Below are 23707 nucleotides of genomic sequence, written 5' to 3'. Positions count from 1 at the left end.
TAAGGTACCAGCCATTGGGCATAGGGTCTGCCCTAAATCCAGAGTGATCTCACCACGAAATCCTTAATTACATCTACAAAGACCTTATTTCCAAATAAGGCTGCACTGGCCAGCTCCAGGGGCAGGACTGGACGTGCCCCTCTCTCCCGCCCCTCCTGGCTGCGTGCTCAAGCCGGGATGATGTTGTTGTGTTCCTCAGACACATTCCTGCCTTCCCCCAGGAAAACTTCACCTCCTGCCCCCTCGCATGGCCACTACCACCCCCCCACCCAGCTCTCAGCTTAGATGGCCCCTCCTCGCCTAAGCCTGTCTGGACGCTCTCTAGAGGCGTCCATCCTCCCCGTCAGTCACTGTCCACCAGCCCACTGTGTCACTATGGTGGGTATCACATTGTGAAATTCTCATGTTTGTTTTATTATTATCTTTTCTACTCTTTTCCCCTAGTGCAACCCTGATACCTACCTACTCCAGAACTTGGAATGTAAAAGGTTCCTAAAAAATATTTGTTGAGTGAATGAATGAACTTTAAAAGAGGTGAGAAAATTGCTGACCCCAGAGCAGTAACCCAAGGACAGGACTAAGGCGAAAGGGAAGTGGGTGGTTGAAAAACTCCCAGGCGCCCTCCACTCCATCACGCAAACAAGAGGGAGGACAAGGAGGTGTGACTGAGACCCCTTGGGCTCCTCCGTGAAGCAAAGATACTTCCGATTTCCTACACCCTGCATTCTAAGGGAAACACCTGTAGCCTAGATTTGTGTGTGTGTGTGTGTGTGTGTGTGTGTGTGTGTGGTGCTGGGGATTAAACCCAGGGCCTTGTGCGTGCGAGGCAAGCGCTTTCCCAGTTGAGCTATGTCCCCAGCCCGCTTAGCCTAGATTTATAGCCCCTGGAGCTCGGAGAGTTCACCATGCCCCAGAAAGCACGTGCAAGCCTGTCCTTCCTCCTTCTAGAGTCCAAGCGGTCCCATGGTTCCCAAATCTGATTATGCTCAGGCTAGGGGTGCCTGCCTTGCCAGGAGCCTTCTCATCTCACCGACAGCATCTTCCCGTCCTGAAGGGTTTAGAGCTAGCAGGGCAGGGCAGGACCGCACCTCAGGGGGTCTCAGGGAGGAGGCTTCCCGCAGTCTGGGGCTGGCTCAAGGTCTCCCCTTAGCACATGCCTGACAAAGGAACCTTGGCGAAGCCCCCAGGGGTCACCCCCAAACAGCAGCCTCTCCACGCTCCTCCTTTCCTTATTTCCCTGAGATGCAAAACCTGGGTTTTAACCCAGTCCCTGGGTTTACAGAGACAGATACCCAGGCTTCAGGAGGCCCAGGAGCTGCCCGGGGTCACTGATTTCAATCACTGTGACAGACTGGGACCCGCTGTGGTCATCAGCTCAAACGGCCTTCAGAGCTCCTCCCCTGTGCGGACTTCAGTCTGCAAGGGTCGTTGCCTCTGCTCTTCTGTCCCTCCCTAGCCTGGTCAAGGTGAGGATCAAAATGCCCGCGGCCCAGTGCAAAGTCAGCGCCAGCCAGCAAGGGCGATGTGAGGCAGCCCCTGGAGCTTCGGGCCCCGCTGTCCTAGGTCCTCCCCACCTGGCAGAGGCAGACACACCCTAAGCCGCTCCTCCACCCGCTGATCCAGTCCCTGCCGTGCGCCTTGATTGGCAGAAAGAAATTGGTCGGAAAAACTAGTTCTGACCGGGTGAACGCAAGCAGCGTGCACTGAGCACCACTCACCCCCACACGGTGGGAGACACCGGGGCTCAGCATGGAGAAGACAGAGGCGAGTGGAGCCCCAGGGACGGGGTGCTCTGCTCTTCAGGGGAAGGCAGGGCAGAGATGGGAGAGGGCCTCTGAGGGGCCTGCCCCCTCCTGGTCACCCCTCACGGGCATTTAACATTTCCTCGCAAAAGAGTGAGTCTTCCAGGGGCTTGCCGTGGCGGGCAGGTGGCACACTGGAACAGCGCTGTCGCGAGGGGAGGAGGCGCTGCAGGGGGTCCGTACAGCACCCACCATCCGACTGGGCAGGGCAGCCAGGTTTGCCCAGGACAAGCCTCACTGGGGTGGCGCCAGCCTGGGCACCTCCTCCTGCCCAGCTCCAGGCTGCCCCAGGCCGGGCTCTGTGCTTCCTCCATTTTGACTTGGAACCTTCCTCCTCTCCCTTACCTCCCAGACCCCAGGCAGGTGGCTGAGGCTCCACTGGTGGCCCTGTCCCTCCAGTTCTTGGTGGTGCATGGCCCTGCATTCCCACCTCCACCCTCCTTAGCCACGGTCCTTCCCAGGGACCCCTCTGCTGACCTCCCTCCCAGCACTGCCACGGTCTCCTTCTCATTTCTGTGACAGCCACAACAACTCCCACCAGATTCCCTCACACTCGCACCAAATTCATCTTCCTAAAAATACCACCTCTGTTGGCGCCTCTCCTGAGACTGGATACTGCTGGCAGGGAAATGAAGTCCACTCTTCTCTACCTGCTGAGCTTTGTTGGAGTCCTTGCCCTTCATGGCTCCCCACTGCCTCACAGTGGGAGCCAGGCTGCAGCCAGCCAGCCTCTGCACCCGCCATTCCCCACCAGCACCGCCTCCTCCCTGCTCTGCTGTCCTTTCCACTGAGAGCTCTCACTGCTGCCGTTGCTGCAGACCGCCTTGGGCCCAGCCCTGGCTGCCAGGCATCTCCACCCTCTCCTCCCGGGCCTTCTTGATTGTCCCCAGGATAAATGTCCAACCTCCTTGTGCATTTGCTTGGGGTCAGGAAAGCTCACTAGGATGGTCCACATCACATATCATGGGCACGTTCATGAGAGGCTCCATTTCTCAGTTGGTGGAGGAGGCCCGAGTCCCGGCCCAGCTGCTGGTGCAGGAGGAGCTCGCTAACAGTGAACCTTAGAATGAATGGCAAGTGGATCGCCCGTGGTTGTCCTTTTACACCAGCATCAGGCCTCTATTTAGTTTCTGCAGTGCTGGGTGTCAAACCCAGGGCCTGGCACAGGGCAGGGGAGCGCTGTCTGAGCCACATCCCGAGCTCAGCAATCTCTTTTCATTTCACTGTGATCCTTTTCCATGTGTATGTGGCCATAGAACTTGGAGCGATATTTCAGGAAAAGGAAATTGAATGGGGGGAATCCCCTTGTAGTGGAGGACTCAAGCTCTGGTCCTTGGATTTAAGTCTTGACTCCACCACTTACTAGCTGTGTGACCTAGGGGAAGCCACTCCCCCACTCTGGGCCTCATTGTCTCACCTTAACTCAGAGTTAATGGGGACGAGTGGTGCCTGTAAAGGTGATGTCAAGCTCCTAACGTCGTGAATACTGCTGCTCCCAGCCTGGGTTTCGCCTCATGGGGCATCCCCAGGGAGGCCTGCTGAGCGTCCAGCGTCCCATTCACATTCGCTTCCAACTCATCCTCTCCCCCTCTTTACAGGATGACAGCCCCTTCCAGGATACCAAAATGTGAAAAGGAGCTCGTGGTCCCTAGTGGCAAAGCTGCTACAGACATCTCTTTGGAAGTGGCAGCAAAAATGGTAGCAGCAGCAGCAGCAGCAGCAAAAGAAGCCATCGCAGAAGCAGAAGATGCCATCTGAAGCCGGCAGGGGACACGGGAACCCGGACGGCTGTTCCTGGCCTCCATGCCGGACGTCCCAGTGGATGGAGAGTGAATCCACGGGCAGCAGCTTATCAGCTTGAGCTTGTGTCATTTGATGGACTCTGTCAATGTTTAAAGCCACTGACTGTGGTGACAGCTCCCCAGGGAATGGGACAGCCTGGGGGGCCTGGGCACCCCCCCACACACTCTCCCTGCAGCCCACCGCCCATTGAGCTGACTGGGCTGACCTGATGCTGCCTGTGTACAGTCACAGCCTTTCACTAGTCTAAGATCTCTGTGGTTCTCCAAGGTCAGTAAAAATTAACTTTGGGTGGGTGGAAACAGAGAAAATCATCTTGCTAAAAATAGGATTCCTGTAAGTTATAGAGAATCTTAGAGTATATCAGGGCCCCAGAGACAGCTTTTCAGCTTGCGGCCCATGTGAGCTGCCCAGCCGATTCTGAAAACATTGGGCCCAAAGAGATACTGACTGAAACCTCAAAAAAGAAAAAAGGCTGGCTTACTCCACCTCAGGAGCTCTCCTGTCCACAGTCTCCAGCTGAGACTCCCAGCGGGTGCTCGCTCAGGGCAAGCCTGCTGCCACCAGGAGGGGGCCGGAGGGACTCCACAGACAGCTGGTGGCCAAGCTGGGCCCCTGAGCAACACTGGCTGATTCCACCCGCCTGTGCCCACTGGCTGTCTCCAGGAGGAGCCTCGAGCTCCCGGACGCTCCCTGCCCATGCAGACACCCCTCCTGCTCCCCTGGCTGTTGCCTCTCCTGAGCCTCAGCCTGGCCCTTCTGCTGACCCAGGCAGGTCTGTCCTCACCGGTGGCTCGTGTTTAATACCATTGGAGAGAACATGGAGGTGCAAGGCCCGGCCACCGCTCCTTGACCCGTGAGGGGAGGGGTCCCTTCGTGTGCCTGGGGTCTTCTCTGGCTTGGCGTCTAGTGCCTCAGCAGCTGGTGTGGCAGTGACGTCACAACAGTGCCAGACAGAAAGGCCTTGTGTCACCAGGGCACCTCAGGTTTCTCATCCAATTTAGTCTTTCTAAATCCAGCACAGGGTTCACATTTGAGGTTCTCATGTATTTTTTTCAAATTGTTTTTAAATAGTTTGTAACTTTGTAACGAACTTGAAACCTGGTTGGGACAATACTGTGGTTGCTATGATAAACTCTAGATTTTAACAGAGCTTGGGAGATACCTGTGTCGGTTATTTTGAGGTCTGTGCACTGTTTGTCTGTGGACGGGGTCTGCTCACACGCAGATCTGGGCGAGCTCTGGGGGGGATGTGCACACGACTGTGCTAAGAACAGTGTGGAACAGAAGCCTGGGGTGGAGAAGGAGGGCACACTTCTTGAGGGTCTAAACCCAGTGGCACATGAGAAAGGAGCAGGGGAGCGGGCGGGGGTTGGGGGAGCCGCCTGATGGCCAGGAGCCCTTCCTACCCTGACCCTTGTCAACCACACCATTTGATCCGCGTGGGAAAGCAGCGACCCACCCCAGGCCATGCCAACTGCTGATGGGGCGGCTGGGCAGGGGTCCCCTAGGGACAGGAGGCCCTTTTCTGGTACTGCCCTAAAGGTGTCCTCTGTCCTCCTGGAGCCCCTCCATCAGGCCTTGCCCCGGCCTGGTGACCTGGGGACTTCTGAACTGGGGTGGCATCTTAGGTGGCACAAAGTCAGAACCAGGCCAGGAAGGCCTTTATTCAGGTTCATTTAGAGGCTAAAAATAGAACGCAGATCTTCCACAGCCACAAGGCAGGAGAGGAGTCGGACCCCCTCTTCCACTCTGCCTGTAGTCACGCTCGGATTTCAGACTGGGCCTTCCTTACTCCAGAGAGAGAGCAAGGGAAGAAAATTCTGTGTGCTTTGAACAGACCTGCCGGTGCCTGCAAGGGGGCCTTGCTGCTCTTTCAGCCGCACGGGGGACAGCAACTCCGCGACCTTGAGGAGCCCTGGCCTCTGAGCCTCGCGCTCTCACCCAGGAAACCAAGCCCATGTGGCTGCGCAGGGTTTGGACCAGGACTGGCCGGCTGATGCTCAGTTCATACATGTCAAATAAAGGAATAACTGAGTGGAAAGGAAAGCAGTTATTCTTTCAATTGGACTCTTTTGTTCTGGTGAAAGTTTGATGCCATCGAATGAGTGAGGACACTGCTGGTGACCGGAGCCCAACTCAGATGGGCAGAGGAAGGCAGAGCTCGCTCCCAGCCCCTCACACACCTCCCTGCTGGTCACACGGTGGAAAGTCCACACGCAGGCGGAACAGGCGCTCGAGTATCTCAGGGGTCTCACTTGGGGCCCTGCTTCCCCCTCTGGGGGGCTATGGCTTGGATCTGGAATTTCCCTGCAAGTTGGCAACACTGTCCCCAGCACAGCGAGGCTCTAGGACATGATCCGGACGCTGCCCTCCTCAGCGGTGGCTGAGTGGATTACTGGAGGTGGCCCAGCTGGAGGAAGTTGGTCACTGGGGCTGATCCAATCCCAGCCCCCTCCCCCTCCCTCTGCTCCTGGGCAGCTTTCCACGCGAGCCCCCCCACCACGATGTCTCTGCCATGGAGCCCGCTGACCGTGGACCGAGACCTCTGAAACCGCGATCCAAACACACATTTGCTCCTCTAAGAGGTTCTGGATAAGTATTTTGGACTCAGAGATGAAAAGCTGACTCACACAGTGGGCCATATCCGTAGGCAGCCTCCTCCCAGCCTGCAGACCCCAGGGAAGGGTCCATTGGCTCCTAGAGAGGCCTCCCTCAGGCAGCAGCGCCTGCGTGCCTGCACCGGAGAGAAGAGAGGCCAGATGCAGTGTCCGCTCCTGCAGCCACAGTGAGTGAGTCCTGCTCATCTGCACGGACTGTGACCAGGAACGGGTGGTTCTCAAAGCGCTGTTACCAAAGGATACCACACGGGGCAGGCGGAAAGCGACTGTCCCCAACTGAGCAGCACCCACAACACTCTTCCATTGTTGGCTTCAAAATTAAATTTTGCTTAGTTCTAGTGAACTTTGTGCTCTGTGAACCAGGTAAAAATAACATGAACAGAATGTCTCATGAAAGTATGATCAGTTGGCTCATGGGCACCGGGAAAAATCAAATGCTGCTCAAGTGAAATGGGACTAGGTTTCACAAGTCACCAAGGAAATCAGCCTTGTTGTTCTGTGCAATAAAGTGTCACATGTCCAGAGTGCACCTGAGCCCCAGGAGGTCCAAGACGTCACCACTACTACCCGTCACTGTGTCCAGGCCGCTTACACAGTAGGTACTCAGTAAATAGTTGCCAGATAATGAATTATCGAAGCAAGTTCACAGTGGGAAGGGGATTGTCTTCAACATTGTTGCCTCCCACCCCTCCCTTGTCTCATCCAGTTGTGTAAAATGTCAAAATTAGCAACTGACTCCCTTGGTGTCCTCCTTCCCAGTCAAAAGAGAGAGATCATGTTTGCGCCTCCTGTGTCATTCACCCCATGGTGCGAGTTGGTTTTTGAGATCCTTCCCAAAAAGGGTTAAAAGGGAAGAGCACAGGGCACAGAAGTCTGGGCCAAGACACCACTTCTCTGACGCCCTACACTCCCCCCACCTCCCGCATGACCCTGGCTCCAGGGTGGCCCTGGTCTCCTGACCACGGAGGAGGCTGAAGAAAGGCCATTATTCCAGCTCTGCCCTGAGTCCCAGGAGAGCTGTGGAACTCCAGGGAGGCCCACTGTGGTCCACTGGGGCAGGGAGCTGAGGCCCTCTGAGACCCTCAGGGGAGAGGCCGTGATGAAGGAATGACAGACCTTGCAGCCAGAGGGAGCCTGCGAGCCAAACCACGCCCCTCTGAGCAAGAGAAGGCTCCTCAGGCCCTCCTGCTCCGGGACAGCGGGACAGCAGGACAGCGGGACAGCAGGACAGCGGGACAGGGGGATGGGACAGCGGGTGTGTCCAAAGGAGCTGGAGGGCCCTGGCTCAGGCCCAAACAAGGAGAGGGAAACAGGATGATGGCAAAAGTGGCGGCCCCCTGTATCCCAGCTGGTGCCCTGGTCAGTAACCACCGAGGCCCTGCACTGTGTGGTTTTACCCAGAAATGTAGGAAAATTACTTGAAAGCGGTGGACCGTTCAGGTCCTTGGCCCATTTATGATCTTGGGTTATTTGTTTTTTTGGTGTTTAGCTTTTCGAGTTCTTTATGTACCCTAGAGATTAGTGCTCTCGCTGATGTGAGGGGTAAAGATTTGCTCCAGGATGCAGGCTCTGTTCACCTCACAGAGTGCTTCTTTTGCTGAGAAGAAACTTTTTAGCTTGAGTCATCCCATTTACTGATTCTTGATTTTAATTCTTGTGCTGTACGAGTCTCCTGAACAGACACTTCTCAGAAGAGGATAGACAACCAATCGACAAACATGAAAAAATGCTCATCATCTCTAGCGGTTAGAGAAATGCAAATCAAAACTAAGATTTCATCTCACCCCTGTCAGAATGGCAATGCTCAAGAATACAGGCAACAGTGAGTGTTGGCAAGAATGTGGGGAGAAAGGCTCACTCATTCACTGCTGGTGGGACTGCAAATTGGTGCAGCCAATATGGAAAGCATAGAGTGTGGGAGACCAACCTTGCACGTGACTGAGTCACACTCCCGGCTGGGTGCTGAGGTGCTCAGTCACAGAAAAGTGGCAGAGCTTTCTCCACCCTTCTTGGAGTTCAAGGGTCGGTGTGCACTGGTGCGTCTTCCTACAGCCCCGTGGGTGGAGCTACACTCACCTGTTCCTTTGTAATATCACCCCTTGCCCTGTTTAGGATAGAATCTTCCATGGAAGTGCCTTGTGTGCGTCCCCTTCTCTTACTGTGCCCTTGGGTGTGGCCTACCCAGGTGTCAGTCAACCTGCTGACAGTGGACATCATGAAGATAGACTCAGCCCCCTGAAATCTGACCCCTTGCCTCATTTGAGTAGCTTCTCCTCAATAAAAGGGGTCAGCGCATGCTCTCACTCTCTCTCTTCCTGTGGACCCTTAAGGTCAGAGGAGCCTTCACAGCGACCCCAATGAAAAAGGTATTTGTGTCTCTTGTGTGGTTATTTTGTGCAGCCCAGTCAGCCCAGTTCAACTGGAGTGACCCCTGAGCCTTTTAGTCGTGGGAACAGAAACCCAGCAGTAGAGATTCCTTGGAAAACTGGGAATGGAACCACCATTTGACCCAGTTATCCCTCTCCTTGGTCTATACCCAAAGGACTTAAAAGAAGCATACTACAGGGACACAGCCACCTGAATGTTTATAACAGCACAATTCACAACAGCTAAACTGTGAAACCAATCTAGATGCCCTTCAGTAGATGAATGGATAAAATAAAATGTGGCATATACACACAATGGAATATTACTCAGCAATAAAAGAAAATAAAATCATGGCATTTGCAGGTAAATTGATGGAGTTAGAGAAAATAATGCTAAGTGAAATTAGCCAATCCCAAAAAACCAAATGCCGAATGTTTTCTTTAATATAAGGAGACTGATTCATAGTGGGGTAGGGAGGGGGAACATGGGAGGAATATACGAACTCCAAATAGGGCAGAGGGGTAGGAGGAGAACGGAGGGGGCAGGGGTTAGAAATAATGGTGGAATGTGATGAACATTATTATCCAAAGTACATGTATGAAGACACGAAAAACAAAATAAATAAATAAACAAATAATATCATATATATATATATATATGATATATATATATAGTGGGTGGACTTGTAGAAGTAGTTGTCACACTTATCAATGGCTTGTTTTTGTTTTTAGTACTGTGGATGAACCCAGGGGTGCTTAACGACTGACCATATCCCCAGCAGCCCCTCCTTTTTTCTTAGTACTGGGGATTGAACTCAGGGGCACTCAACCGCTGAGCCACATCCCGGCCCTTTTTTGTATTTAGAGACAGGGTCTCACTGAGTTGTTTTGCGCCTCACTTTTGTTGAGGCTGGCTTTGAATTTGCAATCCTCCTTAGCCTCCTGAGCTGCTGGGATTACAGGTGTGCACCATCGCACCCAGCTCCCCAGCCCTTACATTCCAAGGTAGGCCAAGTCAGCGCCACTAAAACTTAAGTTGGGTCAGAACTCAGTGGTGAGCAAACATTAGTTATAAAGTTCATTAATTCCCCCAAACAAAAGATTTAACATTCTGAGTTTCAATACACCATCCAGAGTCATTCTTATCACCCTCCCCTCCTGCCTGTACTGGGGATTAAACTGGCGTCCACCACTGGGCTCTATCCCCATCCATTCTTTCTGTTGGTTTTTGAGAGTCTTGCTAAATTTCAAAGGCTGGCCTCTACCTTGTCACCCTCCTGCCGTGACTCTTCCCTAACTTCATCTGCAGCATTATCTTCAATAATTCTTTTTACAATATCACCATTCTCGAAAACTCATTTGCCACCCAAACCCTTAAGTGGAATTAGAAGACTGGATCACGGGTCTCAATGAATGGCGGAGTTACACTTGGCCTGCAAGGGCCTCTGCTCCTCTTCTTCCTGTTTTTGCCTTACTTGCTAAGCAGCCAAGTCAAGCTCCTTGGTGATGAATTGCATCAAGAGCCAGTACAAAAACAAAAGCTCACAAAGCAGTCAAGGTGTAAAATGTTCATCCCTCTGACCCTGCCAACTTGGAGAGTATACCCTTTGGAAATAATCCAGAAAATGGGGAAAGTTTACACACAAATAGGCTAATTGGGCAATATTTATCTCAGTGCAACTCTGGACACCGTTTTTTTTTTTTTTTTTTACCATACAATATAAGAATAAAGAAAAGGGCGCTCATTGTCTTGCTGGAAGAGTTGGAAGCCATTACAAATGGCCGTGAAGGGATGGGAAAGCCACCACCACCAAAAAACATGGAGAGTTCGGCTCTGCAAAGGTGGGAAAGGTCTCAGCTTTGCCCTCTGTGCACCATGGTGAGTGGAAGGGGAGGATCAGGCAGGGCGGAGGCACCACCTCCTCCTCTCCCACACTCACGCATCCCTGAATCAGTGGGGACAATACCCAGCTCTCACACCTTAGTTCAGCAGGAGGAGGAAAAGTGGTGTCAAAACGGAGAGCGGTCAGAGTTTACAGCGCCCAGAGCCTAAGGAGGGCCTAGACGGCGCCGCCCTCCAAACAGACGAGTCCCTGCACCAGGACCATCAGGTCTCTGCCTCACCTTGTGGTCTTTATTTCCCAGTGCCTCCACTTGTATTTCTCCTTTCACACCGCCCAAGGGCTTGAGCCCTGGTTCTGACCTCCTCTTAAGTGGCGCCCCAAGAGCCCTCAGCATCAAGAGAGGGAGGGAGAAGGAGGAAAGGAAGAGGAGGAGAGCTCCCGGTCAAAAGGTGAGAGGGCAGCGATTCCGGAGGCTGAAGCGGGAGGATGACAAATCGGAGGCCAGCCAGCCAGCAGCTAAGTAAGGCCTAAGCCACTTACAAGACCCTGCCTCAGAATAAAATAGGGCTGGGGATGTGGCTCAGTGATAAAGTGGCCCTGGGTTCAACCCCAAGTACCCCACCCCCACAGAAGTGACAGGGCAAACACCCCATCTGGGCCCTCAGGCCCTGAATTAAAGGTGGTCCACGGTGGAAGAGGGCTTCAGAAATGAGGGGCCTCTGCCACGCGGCCGCGGAGCGCAGGAGCAGGAAGCCGGGAGCAGGACGCAGCCATAGGCTCAGCTTTGTGCGCGGGGGGGAGAAAAGACCCGGCCCCCTGTGCTCCCCGCCTTCAAGCCACCAGTCCCTCTCCCCAGCCGCAGTCCCCTTAACCGCCACCCTGCCCACGTTCGCGCACCTCCCGGGGCGCAGGCGCTCACCGCTGCCGCTGCTGCTTCTTAGCTCTGTGTCCTAAGTGACCGACTGAGCGCCCCGGGCCTCGATTTCTTGGCCTGCAAAATGGGGCGATCACAGCGGAGCCGACGGGGCTGACCGAGCTGGCCGAGTGCGGGAGCGCGCAGGAGCCCGAGTGGCCCTCGGGAGGCCGGGCTGTGCCGTTCTTCCCGACGCTTCCTTCGTCTCCCTCCCTTCCGAGCCAGGCACGGCGCTCTCCCACCCTCCCCGACACGCGCCCTGCGGCACTGGCTCACGCCCGGGTCACCTGGCTCCAGCGGCAGTGGAGCCCCTCGGCGAGTCGCCGCCAGAGCTGCACAGCTCCGCCCGGGAGCCCCGGCTCCTCCCCGGGATGCAGCGCGGAGCCCGGCTCCAGAGGTCCCGGCTCCTCCCCGGAGTGCAGCGCGGAGCCCCGCTCGGGAGCTCGGCTCCTCCCGGGGTGCAGCGCGCAGCACAGAGCCCGGCTCCAGAGGTCCCGGCTCTTCCCGGGGTGCAGCGCGGAGCCCCGCTCGGGAGCTCGGCTCCTTCCAGGGGTGCAGCGCGCAGCACAGAGCCCGGCTCCAGAGGTCCCGGCTCTTCCCGGGGTGCAGCGCGGAGCCCCGCTCGGGAGCTCGGCTCCTTCCAGGGGTGCAGCGCGCAGCACAGAGCCCGGCTCCAGAGGTCCCGGCTCCTTCCCGGGGTGCAGCGCGGAGCCCCGCTCGGGAGCTCGGCTCCTTCCAGGGGTGCAGCGCGCAGCACAGAGCCCGGCTCCAGAGGTCCTGGCTCCTCCCGGGGTGCAGCTCAGAGCCCCGCTCGGGAGCCCCGGCTCCTCCTCGGGTTGCAGAGCGGTGCCCCGCTCGAGAGCCCCGGCTCTTCCCCAGTGCCGCGCGGTGCCCGGGGCAGTGCAGGCCCCCGGGCTGCAACCCCGCGCGGCGGGAAAGCTCCAGGCCCAGAGCAGAGAACCTCCGCGAGCCGCGTATCGCGGACCGGGAAGCGCGGCGAGGCGGTGAGGCTGAAGGGCGGCGCCGGGAGGGCTGTTGCCGAGAGCGGCTCGTTGGTCTAGGGGTATGATTCTCGCTTCGGGTGCGAGAGGTCCCGGGTTCAAATCCCGGACGAGCCCAGGCTTTTTCTCGAGCCACACCTGAATTGGAGGAGGATTTTATTTTCCTCGCACAGCCCATTCCGGTGGCTGTTCCGGTCCCACGAGCTCCGGTGTCCGTCCCCCGGTCTTCGAAGTCAGATCAAGCGAGCTCAGTTCCTACGGTAGCCCGAACCCTGCGGCCGAGCGCAGGGCCCTAGAGCCCCGGCGCCTCGCTCGTCTCAGCTGCCCGCGGCCCTCCTGCGGGCTGGAAGGCCACGGGGCCGCGGCAGCTCCGGAGCCCGCGAGCCAGGGGCGGCTCCGCAGGGAGCACGAACCCCGCGGGCCAAGGACCCCTTGGGGGCGCCGCGCACCCGCTGCACTGGCGGGCCGGGGCCAGGTTTGTGTCCCTCACACACTTCCTAGGTCTTCGCGCAGTATTTGAGAGTGAAGCGTGCTGTAAGTTCCAGGGCGTCCCTCTAGAGTTTCGCTCAGACACGTAGTCACCGCGTTGATTTACCTGTGTCCCCAAAAGTCAATTAAACTGCGGCGTGCAAAAGAGGGCTCGTCCGGGATTTGAACCCGGGACCTCTCGCACCCTAAGCGAGAATCATACCCCTAGACCAACGAGCCGCCGCGGTTCCGTGTTTTCAGTCATCATAAAGGAAGGTGGAGCAGTTTAGTTAATGCGCCCCCAAGTGGTTATTCGCGTTTATATTCTCTGGTTTTTGTTTCTTGTTTTAAATAGCCCTCCGGTTTTTTATTTTCCTTTTACTCTTTGAAAATAAGCGACACAGAAGAAAGCAACGATGTCATCACCAGCGTAATACTGACCTCTTATTTCAAAACCACAATTCTATTTATATCCATGACTAATAAATTGCACGGAGCAGGTAGCAATGTCCCGGTGGCAAATTGCAGACTCTCCCCTTTACTGAGTTTCGCAGATTGCACTCGTTCTCTGTCCCTTTATGGTAAGATGGTTGGTTTCTTGCGGATACTTTTTAATGCCAGAGTTCTAAGTCCCACCCTGCCGTCCCTGTGTTTTTACTGGGACTGTTCTCTTCAGCAGGAGAACCTATCTGCTTGTGTCTCAGACTCTGACCTTGCCACAAAAATATCTTTCAGCATATCAAAAACAATTTATGTGGCATATGATTGGGTTGAATCTTGTCTGTTTTGATTTATCAGAGGGCGGGATACCTGGCGCCATCACTGAATTCTACTGTATAATTGCCAACCAATTGTATAATTGCTGCCTATTGTCCCAATATCTTTCATTAAATGTAGAAGGAATGGCCTCTTATCTATATTTTCAATTTTTAAATACTTTGCATTGAGGTAGAACATCTTTAGCAAAGCTGGGACTCAGTGAATAATTCTGAATGACTGCAATTTGTCTCAAAATCCTTATCAATACAAATTTTGGAACTTGACAAACTGTATCTGAATTCTCAATCTAGCAAATCACTAACCAGATAGGAAACAACAAGTAGGTGACTCTCCAAGAAGTAGACTCGTTTGATTATTTCACAATTCATTCATTCATTCATTCATTCATTGTTAATTCATTCAACAAGCATTTGGTATATTTTGTGCTGGACAGTGAATTGTTAACTTTCTTCCAAAGGTTTGACATCAGAAAATTGCAGGCCTGGAGTTCAGTCTCCACCCTTCTTTGTTTTATTTGAAACTGCCCTGGCTTCAATTCTTAGGGCTCAAGGCAAGAAGGATAAAAATATCCTTTAAAATGTTAATGAGTTCTAGATGCCAGGACAGTTTATTCACCAAAATCTAACTGGGGGAAAAATGTGCCCTGGACACCTAAAGGAGCTTATCCTTCTCCCTGAAACAGGAAGCCACAGTTTGCAACTCTTTAGGCAAAGTAACCAGCAATCACAAGCAAGGAGGGCTCGATGCTCTCCTTCCCCTCGGGAATCTAGAACAGTTACTATCCTTGTAGGTTTCTCCCCCTTTGTTCTTCTCTCTTGTGATTGAAAGGAGTTTGTCTTTTACTCCACAGGCTAATACTAGTGTGTTCCATTTGTCCCCCACAAAGATGCAGGAAGCTGACTAACAAAACTCAGAATGTCCACTGCCCATTTACAGTGGGAGGTGTCCAGCCCTGGGTGGGCAGAATGGCTGTAATGTCTCTAGGTGACTACAGAGTGTGCTCTTCCCTGAGTCAGGTCTTGTGGCACAGGAAAGGGCATGTTGAGGAATGCTCTGCCGCCGCCGCACTGAGGGAAAAGAAGTCTGGTAACAGACTTCATCATCCTGTAACAGTGAACAACCTCCGTCTCTCGCCCTGTTCTCTGAGTTTGCTTTCCCCGTTTCCCTGGTGAACCTCTATCTATTAGCACAGAAAGACCAGGAGGAACGCAAACTTCACGAATCTGCTCAGCGCCTCATTCAGAAAGGAAGCTTCACACAGAAGCAGGGGATGCAGGAATGAAGTGAGCTGTGGGGGGACCCACTTTCCGGGTGGAAAATGAGCCCCCAAACAAAGAAGGGGCCTGGGCTTATACAGGTTATTCTGAGAGGTGGTCTAGTGAGCATATCAATTTTCTCTGGGCACCCAGGAATTTGGAGTTTGCTCTATCAGTCAGTGAAGGAGTCAGTTTTAGTGCTTAGGAATTTAGGGTTTGTTTGAAATGGGAGGGAGTCTAGGGTCAGTAGTCAGTTTCTGGAATTTATTGTACTGGACCTGAAGGAGGGCCTGGGGTCAGTGATGGTTATCTGGAAAGGATCTATTTTTAGAAGGGTCAATGCTTCAGCCTCTTCCCAGAGACTGCCTTTCTAGGTTGGATGGACACCTCTTCCTCAGGGTTTGTTTCATCATTGGGAAAGGATCAGTGCTCTCAACGTTTGGCTTTCCCTCTCACTCCCTTATCCCAGGGCCCCCTACTTTTGGGGGTTGTCATTTTCCATGTCTAATACTCTCATTAAATGTCACCTCAAATGTGACACTGCTGTGAGTCTTCCCCAGACTCCTTTTGGGCCAGCTTCCCAAGCAGAGGGAGGCCTGGGTATGTTAGAGTACACCCCAGCCCGCAGCACAGCTCCCACACCACTGGGTCCTGGGGGACCATGTGGGTCCTTGGAGGGCCTTTGGCCTTGCTTTCACCCTTTATTTCTCCTTCTCTTTGAGCATTTCAAGGAAACTGAGTGCACTGGTAGACTGCACACTGGTCAGAGCGATGACCAGGTGTTCCACATCTTCTGTTGAATTCATGCATTTGTATTCTTTCTGGTTCATTCCAGACACACTTCAGAAGGACCTTGCTGAGAGAGACAGGACAGAATGGTTGGGTTGAGGTCTCAGCTTTCTCTCATTAATGATGAGTAATTATGAGTTTGCTGGAGTAGGAAAACCAGCAGAGACTTGACTCTAGACAAAACTCCCAAGTGAGAGGTTGCACTTGGGGTCTCTCACCGCTCCTCCCCTGCTCTTTCCCAGCCTCCCTCACCCTGTCCTCCAGGCCTCCCGGAGGGTCTCGCCTTTTCTCCTCCATTCTCCACCTTCAAGGGCGGTTCAGACAGAGCCCCTTCTGGAGCCAGAATCCGACCGGCAGATGGGCAAGGGTGGGGATCAGAGAATGGGGAGGACTGAAATGTGAATTCCTTCTGAGCCCTCCCTCCCGCCTTATCAAGAGAACCTGCCTGGCTCCCAGCAGCGGCTAAAGTGACCTGTCCCAGGGATGTCCCCTCCTACAGGAAGTTGTTAATTACCCGCCTTCCGGCCCAGATCACTCCACCAGGCCCCTCAGCCCCTCTTCTCACCCTGGGGCCCTCCCTCCGAGCATCTCCTGGCCCAGTCACTAGCAGGAAGGAGAGAGACAGGGGAGACCAGGGGAACAAAGGAAGCCTGTGGCACCTCACTTCCTGGGAGACCGGGATAGCTACCCTGCTCCCTCCCGGAGAAGCCCACGTTACCCCTTTTTAAATAAGCCCTGCACACCCCAGCGTGTGGGGGGCAGCTCGGTGTCACTTCGTGTAGACGTGCACAAGTACAGCAAACACCAGGCACGGCCCGCGTGATCCGGGAGAGTCCCAGTTCCCACCCTGCCGGGCCACCAAAGGGCCGGAGGACAGGCTCCGGGGAGGTGGGACAAGATGGGGACTTCTTTCCAAGCTGGCAGATCTCTCAAGTGCAGCACATAAATTATCCAGTCCAGGCAAAGGACAGACTGGGGACAGGGCTGGGGAGGGCAGACCAGGAGCCCCCGGTCCAGGCCTGGACCTGGAGTCTCTCCCCACCGCGCTCTCAGCTCATCCTTTCTCTCTTTCCCTTTTTTTTTAGCTAGATGAACTCCTTCCTTCTCCCGAGCGAGGCCGGGAAAAGCCGAGCAGGGCTGAAACGGCGCGGTCGGCCCGGGCGAAGCTCCACGGCGCCGGGGACAATGGGGCGCTGGGCCGGCCACGCAGGCAGGCGAGCGCTCGGCGGCGGCGCTGGACCCGGGCCTGGCTCCGGGCCGAGGCGCCTGGGTGGGACGGGGGCGGGGCCTCCCGGCGGGAGGGGATGACGGGCGGGCGGGTTGCCCAATCGCGAGCCGCGAGGGGCGCCGGCGGGCCAGTGAGCGGGCGGCGGGGCGGGGCCTGCGCGGGGAGGCAGGCAGCCGCCGGGGCCGCGGCGGGAGCGGCGGCGTGGAGGCACCGTGCGGTGGCTGCGAGCCAGCCGCAGTGGGAGTGGGTCCAGCGCGCGGCGACGGCTGCAGCGGCAGGACCATGGCAGCGCCCGCCGGAGCCGGGGCAGGGAAGGCAGCCGCAGGCCACAGGCTCTGGCCGTGGCCGGTGCTGGCCGCGGCGCTCGTGCTGTGTGAGTGGTGCGGGGGACCGGGGTGCGGGCCGGCACGCGCGGGTCACGGGGGTTACGGGGGTCGCGGGCCCTGCGCGCGCTCCAGGTGCCGAGGCGGGAGGGGGCGCGGCCGGAGGGGCTGCGGGGCGGCGCGGAGCCCCTATCCGCAGGGCCCGGGGGCGCGGGAGGGTCGCTGCCCACCTTGCATCCTTCGGGGCCGAGGGTCCTGGAGCCCGCGCCACAGGGCCTCCACCTAAGTCCCGACTCTCCATACTAGGCCCTCCCGGGAGCGCGCTCGGGAACCCGGCTCCTGGCCGGCTCCACCTAGGGAGGTGGCGGAAGGTGGCAGGTTTTCCATCTGTGGGGCCTTTTGTTGGTTCGCTTCCTTGTTTTGAGCCAGTGTTTTGTTTTACCTCGTAAGGTCTATTTCCAGGGCACTCAGATCCACTCTTAAGCCTCAGTGAGCCCTCGGTGCGCATTGTCTCATCTGCAAAGCAGAAGAAGAAATTTACATTACTTGTGGACTTGAATGCAAAGGGCCCTAAATACCAGTGAGATGACCTGGCTTAAAACAATTTGGCCAAATCCACAATAATTCCAGAGATAGTCACCATAATTTGAGCATTTAAAAATGCGTACTTTTTTTTTTTTTTTAAAGCTCTTTTTAATGGCGAGGTCTAAGCAACTCAGTGAAACCCTGTCTCTAAATAAAATACAAAACAGGGCTAGGGATGTGGCTCAGTGGGCGAGTTCCCCTAAGTTCAATCCCCAGTACCAAAACAAAACAAAACAAAAAACTTTTTTTGTCTCACTAAATATCCTGACTCAGGTTTAGGGTTAGCCTCAGTCTCAATTTAAGTGAACTGGATGAGTTGTTTTATGGATATCTTAAGTAGTGTCTGCCACAGGACTTTTCCTGTGTTGTTCTTCAAAGCAAAGTACTTGTTGCTGTCTCATAATTTGGTGAAATAATGTTTATGAAGACGGCCAACTGCTAAGAAACCATAGATCTTTTCATTTCTTTTGAAAATGAAAAGTGTTTCTTTTGCAAAGAAACACTTGCATCACAAAATCTGAATATCAGAGCTTATCAGTGATGTGTCTCATGAAAGAGTCCTTAGTGGAATCTTTGGAACCTGGGAAAATAGATGGAATTCTTCTGGATTGCCAAATGTTCCTTTTAACCACTGTCTCCAGGGGCTGTAAATGTGAAAGCCTCTACCCAGCAGGGATTGACAGGTGAAGAGCCTGTTGTGTATAGAAGACGTGAGTCTTCTGTGTTATCTCTTCTGATGAAAAAGGAAAGATTAAAGTTTGGTGTGTGAGAGATGTATGTGATGGTGATGGTTAATCAAGTAGACTAGTAGAAGGTAGCTTAAGACTGAGGCCTATCAGAAATCTGTGTGTTTCAGACAGAATCATTTTGCATGAGAAGTCAGACAACATGGAAGCACTTACTGCAATCTCTGTTAAATGCAGGGTAACAAAAATAGCAGAACTGGAGAACACCTGGAATGAAGTGTTGCCCAATTCTAGAGTAAGATATAAAGCCAATTAAGAGGGGTTTTTTTTTTGTTGTTGTTGTTTGTTTGTTTTTTTAAGGCACAATTGGAAAACAGAGTATTGAAAAGATCACCAAAATAATAGCCATCTATACATTGGACATACCTCTTTAAGTTATGAGAGATGAATGCCAGTATGTGGAAAGCAGCTACTGTTGCTGGTTAATTTTAGAAAATGTTGAATGTTTCTTCTTGCCAAATCATTTATTTTATTTTTTTTTAAGAGGGGGGGAGAGAGAGAGAATTTTTAATATTTATTTTTTAGTTTTCGGCAGACACAACATCTTTGTTTGTATGTGGTGCTGAGGATCGATCCCAGGCCGCACACATGCCAGGCGAGCACGCTACCGCCTGAGCCACATCCCCAGCCCTTATTTTATTTTATTTATTTTGGTTGTGGATGTTGCACATAACAGTTCCTCTCTTACTGGAAGGCTAATATTCTTTTTTCTCCTTCAGAGCTAGATTCTCACTAGGTTGCCCTGGCTGGCCTTGAACCCTGGGCTCAAGTGATCCTTTTGCCTCAGCCTGTCCAGTAGCTGGGGGGACAGGCATGCATCCCTGAGACTGGCCAGAAGATGTTTCTTAAGTTTGATCTATAGAGTTCCTCAGCAAACATTTTATTAAGCAGCTTTTCATTGTTAAGGACCTAACTATTCAAGGAAGGACCCTCTGGTTGTAGTAACGCACAGTTCTGTGGGAGAAGTACTGTATAGGTACTGCAAGACGTCTTTTGAAACAGGTGTGCAGTGGGAACTTGAAGGAGGGCCATCATTCAGACTGAAGTTCAGACTGGAGGAAGAGTTCTTTAAACTGCACCTGGAATAGTGAGTTAACCTGTGGGTAGTTCAGTGTGCTTGGGAGGCTGAGGTGGGAGACCCAGCCAGAGGCCCAGCTCACCAGGAACCTCACCTGCCACTCCTAAATCCATGAAGGATGGTTAGGGTGGTGTGAGGCAGAGAAACCAGAGGGCTGGCCTAATAACCCAGGGGAGGAGGATGGAGACCTGATGAAAGGCAGGGGATATGAGGAGAGGACACACGGATGAGCTAGTGAGGAAGTGAATTTGACAGGAAATTGATTTGGTGTGGACTTGAATTGGGAGGTGGATAACAAAACCATAGGTTTTGGGCTCGGAGGCTGGATCTGTTTTAGGAAGGGGTACTTCTCACAAATGAAGGATATGAAGTGGAAAAATAGGAATGTTGGGAGAAGGCAGCCCTGGGGGTACATTGGTATGTTCAGTCTGAGATGCTGGTGAATTGTCCAAGTGTAGATGTGGGAGACAGTAGGGTAGATGGTTCCGGAAGTGAGGAGAAAGCTCAGGCTGGAACTACAGATTTGCGAGGTTTGTGTGACCAGCAGTTAAAACTTGGGTTGATTGGACAAGGTCATCCAGGGAGAATGCATTGAAGGAGATAGGGAGGCCCAAGGGTAGTCCAGGGCTCAGGAGAACCTGGGAAAGAGGCTCTGAGGAAGAGGAGCACTGAAGGTGCTGGTGTAGACACCAGGAGAGAATGCAGCATTGAGGGTAAGGCCTGGCCAGAGGAGGAGAGTGGATGTGATATGGACTCACTGGATTTGGCATTTGGGTAATCACCAGGTAGGAATGAGCACACAGTAGGTGAAGAATCTGCCTGTTTTTGCACCACCCATTTCAGTAAATAGCTCTGCTCTCCATCCAGTTGCTCAAACCCAGAAACCCAGGCTCCACCTTGACTCCACCTTGACTCTTTCTGCCTTTCCTTTCCCCACATCCAGTCAGTTCTCCCATCTCCAAAGGGCATCTGGAGTTACTCCCACCCCCCACTCCTGGCACTCCAGGCAAAGGCACTGTTTCTTACCCGTTGCACCGGGATAACCTAGCTGGCCTCCCCAGTTCCTCCTCAATCCACTTTTATCCAGTTACAAAAATGAATTTTATTAAAATGCAAATCAGATTATTGCCTGCTTATTTAATATTCTGAATGGCTCCCCACTGCACGTGGATGAAATTCAGACTTTCCTACATGGCCCTCAGAGATCTGTGAGATCTAGTTTCTGCCACTTTGTGACTTCAGCTTGTGCCATTTGCCCTTGGTTCACTGTACTCAAGCTGTTTTGCCATCTTAGGGCTCTTTGGCTTTCCCCAACTACCCAGAGCTAGCTCCTTTTCACATGGAGGTCACCAGGTATCACCTCAGGACCACCTATCCCAGGAGAGTACTATTTGCTAGCCCTTTTAGTTTACTGTTTTATTATGATTTTTAACTATTAACTTCTATTTGATTTTTCTCCTTTTTTTCTCCATCAAAATTTGATATTTTTTTATTTATAGACAATATCCTTATCATAGTGGGTATAATAAATGGTAATAACTGTAAAATGTCTGTGAGGCATAGACATGGCCTGACAGATTGTCAGTTGTTTGCAATGTGGTTAGAATTGGTTTGGCACATAGTAAGTCCTTAGCAAATGTTTGTTGGAAGAGTTTTTTCCAAGTGTGATTTCATGCAGAGTCTTTTTTCTTTTTGTACCAGGGATTGGACCCAGGAATGCTCTGCCACTGAGCCACATCTCCAGCCTTTTAAATTTTGAAATAGGGTCTCATGAAGTTGCCCAGGCTGGTGTTGAAACTGCCATCTTCCGGCCTAGCCACCTGAGTCACTGGGATTACAGGCATAATTTATTTTCACTCTTAATTACCATTTTATATTTCTTCAGAGATTTAAGAATAAGTTGACATTCATAGACTAACTGCCATGATTTTGAAATTAATATATATTAAAATAATGGTTTTTGTTGTTGTTGTACTTGTTTTATATTTTTGTTTTTTAATGCTTCTTGACCAAATTTAGACTTAGACTGTACCTCTGCAGTTGAAAGGCTCCAAATCTTGTAACCATTTCCTTAGCCTTTTACTTATTTACTGATTGTGATAGTAAAATAAAGACTTGAAGGGGCTGAGGTAGTGCACTTCAATGGTAGGGCACTTACCTATCATGCAAGAGATACTGGGCTGACTCTCCAGTACTGCCCAAAAGAAACACTTGTCAAAGAGTGTATAAACATACACATACACACTCTCACACACACAGTCTCTCTCTCTCTCTTTCTCTCTCTCTCTCTCTATATATATATACACCCACCCATATATACATACATATATATGTACACATTCATATATCACACTTTATATGTGCATATATATTTGTGAGATATATATGTATGTGTGTGTGTGTGTGTATATGTATATATATATATATATATGTATATGTATATGTGTATATATATATATATATATATATATATTGTTTATATATACTTTTTTTTTTTTTTACTACTTATATTTTACTTCAACTCCTGGATATTCACTAAGCTCAAATGCTGCCAGAAAAGAGGAACTAAAGACAAATACTAAATGAAAGACAGCTACATGTAGAAGTTAATAAAATGTAAATTTAAAAAAAAAATTTACTTTTTTAGGTGTAGATGGACACAACACAATGCCTTTATTTTTTTATGTGGTGTTGAGGATCAAACCGGGTCTCGCCCATGCTAGGTGAGTGCTAGGCAAGTGCTGTGCTGGGCAAGTGCTGTGCTAGGTGATCACTCTACTGCTGAGCCACAATCCCAGCCCCATAAAATGTAAATTTATTTTCACAACCTCTTTATTTACTTATTCAACTAAATAAATAGCTACTGGGCACAGAATACAGGGGAGCCTATGTTCTAGTGGTGGTGTCAAATAGGATACCTGTACTCAAGTAAATAAAGACTCTAAGTCAAGAATATTAAAGGACAGTACATTACTTTTAAGGAAATGATCCATCTACTATGAAAATTTGTAGTACTTTTAAAAAATGGAGAGCACTTATGTGGCTTAAAATGGTTTCTTTGTTTTTGTATCAGAGATTGAACCCAGGGGCACTTAACCACTGAGGCATATCCCCAGCCCTTTTTTTAATTATTATTATTATTTTTTTTTTTTAATTTTGAGACAGGGTCTTGCTTAGTTGCTGAGGCTGACCTTGAACTGGCAATCCTCCTGCCTCAGCCTCCTGAGCCACTGGAATTATAGGCCAGCCACACCATACCCTGTGTTTCTGATCTTTCCATCCTCGCTGAGGCTAGTTTAGTTCAGCCACCAGACACATCTGGGTGGTTAGAGCCTTTGAACTGGAGCCCAAGAGTTTTTATTAAGTTGTGTCTGTTACCTATGAATTTGAATTCTCTATGTAGGACATGCATTTCACCTATGTTTCAGTCTTGGAAATATTTTAGTCTTGCTAAGACCCTTGATGTCATTTTAAAAGTGAGAATAAAATGCCTTGCTCTGGTAGGAATTCTTTATAGATTAGTTTATTCTTCACCTCCCACACCTCCTTGGGAAGTTGGTTCTTGGGAAAATGGGAAGCATCTCCCTGTGTGCTCAAGCATCGTATGGCTCTGACTCTTGATCCTTAAGGCTAATGAGAGATTACTTTGCCAACTGCTTGACATGAACAATGCCCCTGAGTCTAGAAAAAAGTCCTTGGAATTTTGAGTATATAAGCAGCAGAGGTCAACTGGTTGTGAGACCACAGTGCCTAAATTGAGGGACTGTAATTTCCTCCTGGGACTTTTATGTTTTTGCCTCTAAACCTTTTTTTTTTTTTTTTTAATTGTCTTTTTAGATATATGTGACTGCTGTGGTTTTTTATTCACTTAAAAATTTCCCTTGGCCCTGTTAGACCTTTATCCAAGATGACTTCATTAATAAATTCTCCTTTGTAATGTGTTCTTTTTTTTTCAGCCAAACTCAGAAGCACTTCCAAAACTGTTAGTTTGTGACAATAGATCAATATTCTGATCTATTGTCAGGCTTGTAGTTTGAGAGGTTTTTTTTTTTTTTTAGCAATGGTGATACATTGTACCCAGTCCTAGGTTTAACTCACCGGTTAGAA

The 23707-nt window shown here is 51.6% G+C and overlaps 2 protein-coding genes and 2 non-coding genes across 4 annotated transcripts in view; 3 read left to right on the top strand and 1 right to left on the bottom strand.

The window, feature by feature from the left end:
* The window catches only part of Rcsd1 (RCSD domain containing 1), a 51351-nt gene extending 46597 nt beyond the window's left edge, over positions 1 to 4754 (top strand). Inside the window, 1 exon segment of the mRNA XM_076831346.2 lies at positions 3401 to 4754. Coding sequence (XP_076687461.2) covers positions 3401 to 3433 — 33 coding nt within the window. The 3' untranslated portion in view covers positions 3434 to 4754.
* A 7638-nt stretch (positions 4755 to 12392) lies between these two features.
* On the top strand, positions 12393 to 12464 carry Trnap-cgg (transfer RNA proline (anticodon CGG)). Its single transcript has one exon. It is a non-coding gene; the product is annotated as a tRNA-Pro (tRNA).
* A 519-nt stretch (positions 12465 to 12983) lies between these two features.
* Trnap-agg (transfer RNA proline (anticodon AGG)) lies at positions 12984 to 13055 on the bottom strand. Its single transcript has one exon. It is a non-coding gene; the product is annotated as a tRNA-Pro (tRNA).
* A 3996-nt stretch (positions 13056 to 17051) lies between these two features.
* The window catches only part of Mpzl1 (myelin protein zero like 1), a 45925-nt gene continuing 39269 nt past the window's right edge, over positions 17052 to 23707 (top strand). The window contains exon 1 of the mRNA XM_076831592.2: positions 17052 to 17241. Coding sequence (XP_076687707.1) covers positions 17151 to 17241 — 91 coding nt within the window. The 5' untranslated portion in view covers positions 17052 to 17150. The remainder of the gene's footprint in view (positions 17242 to 23707) is intronic.

Source organism: Callospermophilus lateralis, chromosome 13 (assembly GCF_048772815.1).
Source record: "Callospermophilus lateralis isolate mCalLat2 chromosome 13, mCalLat2.hap1, whole genome shotgun sequence".
NCBI lineage: Eukaryota > Metazoa > Chordata > Mammalia > Rodentia > Sciuridae > Callospermophilus > Callospermophilus lateralis.
Note: the sequence above shows the minus strand (reverse complement) of the source record. Positions and strands in the feature narration are given on the sequence as shown.